Raw genomic sequence first — 10,641 nt, forward strand, 5'->3', positions numbered from 1 at the left:
CTTTGGTGAGGCCAATATTCTTGAACCTGCAGGTCTTTTCTCAAAATAAGGCAATTTTTTTCCATAGGAATTTATTCCACTAGTCCCACTTCAACTTCTTTATTTACCAAGTTACCCTTTAATAGAAATCTGTATAATGAGACTGGTTTGCAACCTCCATTCATGCCTCCAAATTATATTTCCTTGTTCATGAATCCCTCTGCAAGACAAATAGTATCAGCAACTAGCATCAATGATTGAGTTGCTTCAGCGTCCTTAATTATTCTCATTGGTTTACCTCCTTGATTCAAAGCTTAAGGAAATACTATGCATTTTAAGATAAAATACTTGGATCCTCCAGCAATCTTATTATTCAGGGGAGCCATCTCTCCTTTCTTAGTACATTTTAAGGAAAGATATTCTTTTTGTACTACCTCACTACAGTTTTAACTTGCTTCCTGATGTCCCTTTTACTAGTGATTCCTTAGTCTACAATAGTTTCCCATTTAATTTCCAGAAATTGGTTTTGATGTGTTCAGTTTTATAACAACGGAAGCTTGTTACTTTTCTTGCATCATGTATTTGTTCTGACCATTCTCTTCTGTTTCAGTTTGGCAGCCTTCTATCTGTTCTCTAAACTTAGCACCACTTCCACACCTCTTTGCTCTAAGCTCTTCGCTCTTCATGGCATATTCATGTTGTCTAAGTTCCCTTTCTCTTTTCTAAATTCATGATTCCTTTCCATTTTTCTTCATTATTCTTTCTTCTCACTTACCTTCTTTTCTGTTTTTGTGTCTCCTCAAGTTTCTTTGTCCCCTATTTTTCTTCTAACTCAAGTCTTTGCATTTTTTCTTTCTCTCAGTCCAGTTTTTTTTTTCATTTCTATTGGTACCTTATCCAATTCTAACAATGATGCCCCTAATGTCAGGTTTTCTATCTTCTTATTCTAAATGTTGGATAAGCTCTTAGCAACATTCAAAGCCAAATTAAAGTTCTGTGAAATAACCCAGCAGAATCGCAACAGGTCAGAACTATAGTGATTGTGACGAGGTCAACCAAATGGATCTCAGAGAATATGAATTCTCTGATTAGGGCTGTTAATCTGGTCCAATCCAGGAGCCATGGCTGACAGATATAAACAGGAGTGTCAGAGGCTCTGCTCACTTTGATAGTTGGCTGTGAAGAAGCCAGACCAGTGTCAAGTACTATGCACGTATAAATAAAGGGTGAGTTGGTGATGGAATGCCTGCTCCTGTGAAGTTATTTCAGTGATGAAAAGAGAAATATTTGCCTGAAGAAATTTGCTTGCAACAGTCATCTTTGAGTTGGATTAAGCATTTCTAGCAACATTTCATTATTTGGGAAGTTTAACTCATTTGATCCTGCCATCGAAGGCTGGGCCCAGAATGTGGAAAAAATGTGTTATGCTTCCAGGCAAGTGACATTAGGGCAGATGCAAAGCAATGAGTAAGTCTCCTGATAGTTTGTGGACCCGCAGATTTTTCGGTTATCAGGAGCCTGATGTTTCCTAAGGCACAAATGCTAAAACCTTTCAAGAGTTGATCGATTTAGTTAAGGAATATTACAACCTAAAGCTTCCTCTAATTCTGAAATGCTATCAATTTTAATCAGCAATTCGAGAACCATGGGAATCCGTGTCAGGATTTTTGACGCAGTTAAGACGAGTGGCAGAGGCGTATGACTTTGGTTTAACCCTTAATGAGATGCTGGGAGACTATTTTGATATGTGGGATTAATGATATAACCATACAAAAGCCAACTAATTGAAGCCCACCCGGACGTCAAATAGACAATACAATTGGTGTTGTCATTGGGACTATTAGCCTAGTCCAATCAGGGACCCCTGGCTGACAGATCTTAACAGGAATGTCAGAGGTTGTGCTCACTCTGAGAGATGGCTCTGAGGAAATCGGACCAATGGCAAGTACTATGTACGTGTAAATGAAGGGTGACGTGGTGAAAAGCTATTTCAAGAATCATATGGTACCCGATATTTCAAAACTAAACTTACTAATCCCTCTTAAATCCAGTTATTTCAAATCTTGCAAAGAGCCTGCAACTATTATGACCCTAGCTGATGTTGTTACTACATAAGCCAGATCCAAGACTAAAATCTGGCTTGATAGACCATATTTTGTTTTGATCTATTGCAGTTGAGTGGTCTTTCACTGAAATACAAGTATGCAAAGCATTTTTTAACAGTAAAAAATAATTTTATCAAGTAAATTTGGGTGGCACAGTGGCTCAGTGGTTAACACTGTGCCTCACAGTGCCAGGACCCGGGTTCAACTCCAGCCTTTGGCAATTGTCTGTGTGGAGTTTGCACATTCTCTCTGTGTCTGCATGGGGTTCCTCTGGATGCTCTCCAAAGATGTATAGGTTAAGTGGATTGGCCATATTAAGTTGCCCATAGTGTCCAGGGATGAACATGCGAGGTGGTGGGAAATGCAAGGAAAAGGTAAGGGGGTGAGTCTGGGTGGGATGTTTTTCAGAGGGTCGGTATGGACCAAATAGCCTCTTCCACACTATTGAGATTCTATGAAATGAAATGCAGATAAAATAAAATAAATTAAACTATTTGCATTTAACCCAAGTTTTAATGTTTTGAAAAACATGGTAAAATGTAATCCCAATAATCTCAAAAGTACCCCATTACAGCCCCTCAAGCAACAGAGAGAATGTCCTTCTGTATTACATTTGTAGAGGTTAAGTTAAATAATGTTTCAATGCCCAGTCCTGAGAATCTGAGAGCCTCTTCCTTAGATTTTTGGGTGATTTTTGAGCGATTATTAGTGATATTTTTTGCTGGTCTGTCCGAACCTCACTTTTCCCATAGCCCTCATTATTTCTGTTAAGTGATTTTCTATTAGGCAAGGTTTCACTGAAATGCAGCTATAGCGTTATGGGAGAACTGCCTCAGGTTGTTCTACTTTAACACGCATTGTGTTAACATGAATTTGCTATAACACCATTGTGGACACTGTTTCTGAAGCACAAAGTTTTAAAGCATGTATTAGTTATAATGTGATTCTGACCCCATTAGTTTAAATGGTGCTGCTATTACACAATTTTCATATAACACAGGTTTGAACAAGAACGGAACTACCATGTTACAGCAGAATTGGCTGTACTATAATTGTCACGCCGTTGCTTTAACAAATTTTGGCTTAAGCAAACTGTAAAATTAATTATTAATATGCTTCTCACTCATACAGGCCAAATTCCACATGCCACTAATTCAAAACCCAAACTCTAAAGCAAAAGATACTAACATAGACATAAATCACACACATAGATCACTAAAACTGATCTACCATTGTTACTAACACTTCAAGAGTTCTAGCTGTATCATTTTTATACCTAATTTCTCTTGATGTATAGCTTGTTTTCACTGTCTGTTTACATATAGTTATTAAGCTTCCAGTCATTGACGATTTCCCCAAACAAGTTGATGGTGAGAGACTGGGTGATGGTGGTATCATTAAAAGTTGGGGATGGCTGTGTTATTTCTTTTTTGGAGATGTTCATTGTTTACTACAAGCATGGAAAAAATATTACCTGCCAGATGTCAGCTCAGCTTGCTGTTAGCTGCTTAATTCTGTGAATTGAGAATGGAATTGAATACTGTAGCATTATCACTAAACATGACAGAATATCTGTGTTGGACTGACTATGTCCATCAGATGGATGCTGGTCTTATACCCAAAAACCTCCTATATCATGAACTGATCACTGGGTCACTACCTCCTGGGCATCTACATCTCTGCTACAAGGACAACTGCAAGTGTTGTCAAACAGAAAGATCTCGGGGTTCAGATTCATAGCTTCTTGAAAGTGGCATCAGAGACAGACAGGATGGTGAAGAAGGCTTTTAGCATCCTTCCCTTCATTGGTCAGAACATTTTCTCTATGAGTTGGGTCATCGTGTTGCAGCTGTATAGGACATTGGTGAGGCCAATTTTGGGGTACTGTGTACATCTCTGGTCACCTTGCTGTAGGAAGGACATTATAAAGTTGTAAAGGGGGTGGAAAAGATTTACAAGGATGTTACCAGGATGAGAGAGTTTGAGTTATAAGAAAAGGCTGGATACATTGGGACTATTTTCCCCGGAGTGTTGTGGTTTGGGGTAACCTTCTAGAGGTTTGTAAAATCATGAGGGGCATAAATAAGGTGAATGGCAAAGGTGTTTTCCCTAAGATAAGGCAATTCAAAACAGGACAGCATAGTTTTAAGGTGAGAGGGGAAAGATTTGAAAGATCTGACAAGCAACTTTTTCACACAGAGGGGAGTGCATATATGGAAATAACTGCCCGAGGAGGTGGTAGATGCTGGTACAGTTATGATATTTAAAAGACATTTGGATTGGTACCTGGATAGGAATGGTTTAAAGGGATCTGGGGCAAACGCAGGCAAATGATACTAGTTCAGTTTGGGGAAACTGGTCAACATGGACGAGTTGGACTGAAGGGTCTATTTCCATGCTTTATGGCTCTATGACTCTGTGACAGATGAAGATGGCAGTCATTGACATGGAAAACTAGGAAACAGTTACTAACAGCTGTGATCTTTGAAAGCAATTGCTTAAAAGGACATTGCAAGCACTGAGCAGAATGATGAGCTCAGGTGACTGAGAAGGAGGCCAGAGAAAATAAGAACCAGTGAACCCTGCACCTTTTCAGTCCAATCTCTTCCTCTGCAGCAAATGTAGCAGAGACCGCCATGCCATAATGGAGCCCCTGAGCCTCTCTACACAATGCTTAAAACAGAGTTGGCAATCACAGCTCAATCTATTGACTTAAAAACTGAAGGCTGTCACCACAGTACAAATGAGAAATGTCTTAAAGAAGGTATATTCCAGGTTGAACACTCAAAATGTTATGTTACAACTACAACAAATGCACTTCACTTTTGTCTGAAAATTGCTAATGCATGAAAGGCTAATGGCTTCACTGTTATTGTTCTGAAAGCTAAACCATGTTTAGAAAGCAGATAATATTAAACTTCTTTTTGCTTACCATGTAAAATACTCCCTTGCTTTGGTTTTTTCCATCAAAGTGGAGAAAAAGATTTTGATTTTGCTGCGCCTTTGATATATTCCATCAACGCTGTCCATTGCTCAAGGTGAAGTACATAGAAAACCAGAGGAGATCAAAATGAAAGGGCAAAAGAAACTGACCTGGCTCTTTCAATAATACATACTGTTTGCTAAGAAGTTTACTGAATGACTAACCCTCTTAATGAACAATTAAATATGATAATGTGCCAGTTCACCCATTCAGTAAGGTTCCGATGTAGGATGAAACAGGAATGATTAAACATACTGATTAATAGTGCAGAAAATAAACCGAGGTCATTGAGCAACAGTTTTCATTAGAATGTGTTTGAATTTGATAATGTGCTTTTGTGCTTCTTGATTAGATTTTTAAATGAAAATTTATAATTTTAGAATGGGTTTCCTAATTAGGTGATTTTGTACATCAAGGTTTTCTTTAAATTCCATTTAAATGTTAGAAGATTAAGTAGATACTGTAAAAGTTTAGTCAATAATTGAACCTTCGTGGGAGTTTTATGACTTGCAAACATTGGGTGCAATTTATAAATAATATCATTTGGAGATTTAGCTGACCTTAAAAAATGTGTTGTATCAGTTACAGCGGATTTTATGGCAGTTTCACAATGTTACGCAGAGTTAAGCTGATTGTTTGGTTTAATGTTTGCCAGGAAGCACATGATATGCTGTAAAAATATAATACTGTGCAGCTAGAAACCAATGTCCCAAAGGCTATAAATATGGTATTGATATGGATAAACACTAAAATTTTATGTAACCCTAGTATAAAATAATCTGTTCAAGGATTTTATATTAAATAAGTTCATGTCTTAATAATCATGAACCAAGACTTTAGCAATAAGAATTGTGACAAAAGACATCTCCCAGAACACAGAATTTTGATGTTAATGGATGAAAAGTTTGGAAATAAACTAATCTCTGAAGATCCTTTCCGTACTAATGTATGTGAGAAAGGATGAAATTGGAAAAGACACAACAACTAACATCAGAAAGTCAATTGATTTTGTAGTTTTTGTGATATAACTTTAAGAGGAAATAGCCTGAAGAACAAGTAGCCGGGTTGTAGCTACGTGACCAGTAGCCATTACAAAGTCTAGCTTGCAACATGTAGTGTGAGAAAATGCATCTACATCTTCTTGTAACAGTAATTGCTGAACCTTTACAATGAATTAGACTTTGAGTAATCCTGTAAATCCCATGCCCCCTCCATATTATTATCCAAAGCTGTTTAACACAAGCTTACTAATCTTACACCAGGCTTGAGAAACCTTTGGAATGCTTGAAGAACAGGTTGCAATCTCTACTCTTTTGTAAAAGTACACAAAGCTTGAAGAAACATAGGAGCAAGAGTAGGCTATACAAAGCAAGTTATTTTCTCTGACAAGTGCTTTTAATCAGTAACTAAGAAATATTGAAGTTTCCTGCCAAGAAGTGGAGAAAGGAGATTGAAAAACGGAAAGTCCTGGCAAGCTAAAAGGAATAACACAATAAACTCTATGGACTGATGACATTGAACTGTGTACCTTAGTTTCTTTTCCCTCCATCCATAAAACCATTTCTTTTGTTAAACTGTGTCTGAGTGTTTGTGCTAGCGCAGGGGTTTTAAAAGGAGGAAAGGGTCTTAACTAAAAGAACTATATTTTGATAGTTCATCATTGTTTACATGTGATTATAGCTGAAAATGTGTTGCTGGAAAAGCGCAGCAGGTCAGGCAGCATCCAAGGAACAGGAGAATCGACGTTTCGGGCATAAGCCCTTCTTCAGGAATGAGGAAAGTGTGTCCAGAGCAGGCTAAGATAAAAGGTAGGGAGGAGGGACTTGGGGGAGGGGCGTTGGAAATGCGATAGGTGGAAGGAGGTCAAGGTGAGGGTGATAGGCCGGAGTGTGGGTGGGGGCGGAGAGGTCAGGAAGAAGATTGCAGGTTAGGAAGGCGGTGCTGAGTTCAAGGGATTTGACTGAGACAAGGTGGGGGAAGGGGAAATGAGGAAACTGGAGAAATCTGAGTTCATCCCTTGTGGCTGGAGGGTTCCTAGGCGGAAGATGAGGCGCTGTTCCTCCAACCGTCGTGTTGCTATGGTCTGGCGATGGAGGAGTCCAAGGACCTGCATGTCCTTGATGGAGTGGGAGGGGGAGTTGAAGTGTTGAGCCATGGGGTGGTTGGGTTGGTTGATGCGGGTGTCCCAGAGGTGTTCTCTGAAATGTTCCACAAGTAGGCGGCCTGTCTCCCCAATATAGAGGAGGCCACATCGGATGCAGCGGATGCAGTAAATGATGTGTGTGGAGGTGCAGGTGAATTTGTGGTGGATATGGAAGTGTCCCTTGGGGCCTTGGAGGGAAGTAAGGGGGGAGGTGTGGGCGCAAGTTTTGCATTTCTTGCGGTTGCAGGGGAAGATGTCGGGAATGGAGGTTGGGTTGGTGGGGGGTGTGGACCTGTCGAGGGAGTCACGGAGGGAGTGGTCTTTTCGGAACGCTGATAGGGGAGGGGAGGGAAATATTCAAAGTTTGGGTGAAGATTTGTAGCTCGGGTGCTCGCTGTTGTGGTTCTGTTCGCCGAGCTGGAAATCTTTGTTGCAAATGTTTCGTCCCCTGTCTAGGTGACATCCTCAGTGCTTGGGAGCCTCCTGTGAAGCGCTTCTGTGGTGTTTCCTCTGGCATTTATAGTGGACTGTCCCTGCCGCTTCCGGTTGTCAGTTTCAGCTGTCCGCTCTAGTGGCCGCTGTAATGAACATCAACTAGCCACGAAACGCCGCAACCAGCTATCCTTAGTAGCCACACACGCAGACGACAAGCAACATGAGTTCGACTGGGACAACACTACCATTATAGGGCAAGCCAAACAAAGAACAGCCAGGGAATTCCTAGAAGCATGGCACCCATCCACAAACTCCATCAACAAACACATCGACCTGGACCCAATATACCGGTCACTACAGCGGACAGCTGAAACTGACAACCGGAAGCGGCAGGGACAGGCCACTATAAATGCTGGAGGAAACACCTCAGAAGCGCTTCACAGGAGGCTCCCAAGCACTGAGGATGTCACCTAGACAGGGGACGAAACGTTTGCAACAAAAATTTCCAGCTCGGCGAACAGAACCACAACAGGGAGAGAAATATATCCCTGGTGGTGGGGTCCATTTGGAGGTGGCGGAAATGACGGCGGATGATACGCTGTATATGGAGGTTGGTGGGGTGGTAGGTGAGGACCAGTGGGGTTCTGTCCTGGTGGCAGTTGGAGGGGCGGGGCTCAAGGGCGGAGGAGCGGGAAGTGGAGGAGATGCGGTGGAGGGCATCGTCGACCACGTCTGGGGGAAATTGCGGTCTTTGAAGAAGGAGGCCATCGGTATTGGAACTGGTCCTCCTGGGAGAAGATGTCTCCTGTTCCTTGGATGCTGCCTGACCTGCTGCGCTTTTCCAGCAACACATTTTCAGCTCTGATCTCCAGCATCTGCAGTCCTCACTTTCTCCTCCTACATGTGATTATAACTTAGTTACTTGTAGTAAACAACCATTCTTGTTAAGAACAAGAACTTGAGGAGAAAGTGAGGTCTGCAGATGCTGGAGAACAAGAACTTGGCCAGTGTTTTCTCTTAACTTGATTCCCTCAGGTAAATCAGGGACTTTGTATGCTTTGATTAAATCATTAACTTTTCTAGTGACCCCAGTAGTAGTGGAGCTTGAGAATCAGCTCAAGTGGTTCGTAACACATGGAACAAAAGTTAAAACTTAATTTAAAAAAACTCATACAAATGTAGGTTGCATCTGGAATGAAGACAAAATAATAGAATACATCACTAAAGAACAAAGAATATAGTCCTCTGTTATGACTAGTTTGTAGAAAGGATTCACCACAAGATTCATTGTGTCAGAAGTAAAACTGGCAGAATATCACTGATGAATGAGACAACAAGGGCATCCGCACCCAGAGAACAAGTGATGCGAACAAACAAATAGCCATTTCAACATAAAGGTGAATTATAATCAATCACTAGTATGTTAACTATTCAGTGGAAACAAAATTTTCCATTGTTCAGGAAACTACGAATGAGCAAAGAATAATGAACTGTTCTGACTTTTACAGGTTAATTTTCTTACCTTCAACACTCTTTCAGGAACAGTCATTTCTATAAAGGCTCGGAGTATTCTGCACTAAGAGTATGTCCAAACTGCCAAATAATTAACTATTTGGTAGCATAGTCCTAAGGTATAATTGTATACTATAATGTGAAATAGAACCCTTACAGTGGGGAAACAGGCCATTCATCCCAATGAATTCAGACCAACCCACCAAACAGCATTCCACCCTACCCAGCCCCCTAACCTATCCTTGTAATCCTACATTTCCCATAGCTAACACACCTAAACTGCACATCCCTGGACACTACTGGGCAATCTAGCATGACTAATCCACCCAACCTGCCCATCTTTGAACTGTGGGAGAAAATCACAGCATCTGACTGAAACCCACCCAGACAAGGAGAGAACATGGCAAACTCCACACTGTCAGTCACCCGAGAGTAGAATTGAACCTGGGACCTTGACATTGTGAGGCAGCAGTGCTAAATACTAAGCCAACATGCTGCCCCTTTTTAAATCAAAGGGACTTTCACAGGCAGCTTAACACAGAGCCTTCATTTAAAAGCATCATCATAGAATCCCTATAAAAATACAATGCACTGAAGAGAGGAATACTGATAGGGACAGTGCATACACACACTGTAACTCAGAAATCTCAAACAGCAGAGGATGGCTTTGAGGTATCACCCCCTGAGTTATGGGGCAGGCATACTCCCGCTGCGCCACTCTGCCAGCTTGCTTGGTATTCATACTTTTGCTTGAACTGGTTGCATTATTCAACGAGATTGTGGCTGATCTGTTAACTTATGCCCCACACACAGCATTTCCGCATATTCCAAAGTGCCTGGATTAACAAATTTATCAATCTTCGATTTAATATTACAATTTAACCTAGAATCATCTGTTGTTAGTGGAGGATAGTACCAAGCCTGTACAACTCTTTTTGTGTAGAAGTGTTTGGTAACTTCACTCCTGAAAGACCTGTTTCTAATTTTCAGACCATGTCCCTAGTGGAGTATTCTGTTGTGATAGAGGTAAATACACTTGCACCATCTGATTTTCCAACATTTATAGATTAAAATGGCTTTAAAAAGGAAAAGAAAATGGAACTAAGATGGTGGGAACGATTACCTCATTGAGCAATGTTCAGGAAAACAATTTAGAATACAGGCATTATGAAAAAGAATGAGGATCAAGGAGATAGCTTGGTAAGTGGCAAATTATTATTGTCACTGGACTGGTAATCCAGGGCTGCAGGCTAATGTTCTGAGCTTATGACTTTAAACACAACATTTGGCTGAAATTTTGAATTCAATAAAAAAAACCTCAGGTATGAAGAAAAGAGACTCTGGTTATCGTATAACTATCATCAATTGTCCTAAAAATCCAACTGATTCTTTAGTGTCCTTGAGAGGACAAAAATCTGCCATGTTTACATGGTCTGGCCTATTTGTGACTCTAGACCAAAGAAATATGATTGAGTTTTAACTGC

At 40.6% G+C, this 10,641-nt stretch overlaps 1 protein-coding gene across 3 annotated transcripts in view; it reads right to left on the reverse strand.

Annotated features, from left to right (window-relative positions):
* LOC122550704 (queuine/queuosine transporter SLC35F2-like) overlaps nucleotides 1–5,177 on the reverse strand; it is a 68,146-nt gene extending 62,969 nt beyond the window's left edge. Inside the window, exon 1 of one of the 3 annotated variants that reach the window (XM_043691839.2) lies at nucleotides 5,017–5,177. In XM_043691839.2, coding sequence (XP_043547774.1) covers nucleotides 5,017–5,114 — 98 coding nt within the window. In that variant the 5' untranslated portion in view covers nucleotides 5,115–5,177. The remainder of the gene's footprint in view (nucleotides 1–5,016) is intronic. The other 2 variants (XM_087987793.1, XM_087987794.1) reach the window with 2 other exon arrangements.
* Nucleotides 5,178–10,641: the final 5,464 nt, after the last annotated feature.

The sequence above is a fragment of the Chiloscyllium plagiosum genome, unplaced genomic scaffold, assembly GCF_037043375.1.
Source record: "Chiloscyllium plagiosum isolate Xiang-an unplaced genomic scaffold, Cpla_swu_hap1 HiC_scaffold_6, whole genome shotgun sequence".
In the NCBI taxonomy this organism is placed as follows: Eukaryota; Metazoa; Chordata; class Chondrichthyes; order Orectolobiformes; family Hemiscylliidae; genus Chiloscyllium; species Chiloscyllium plagiosum.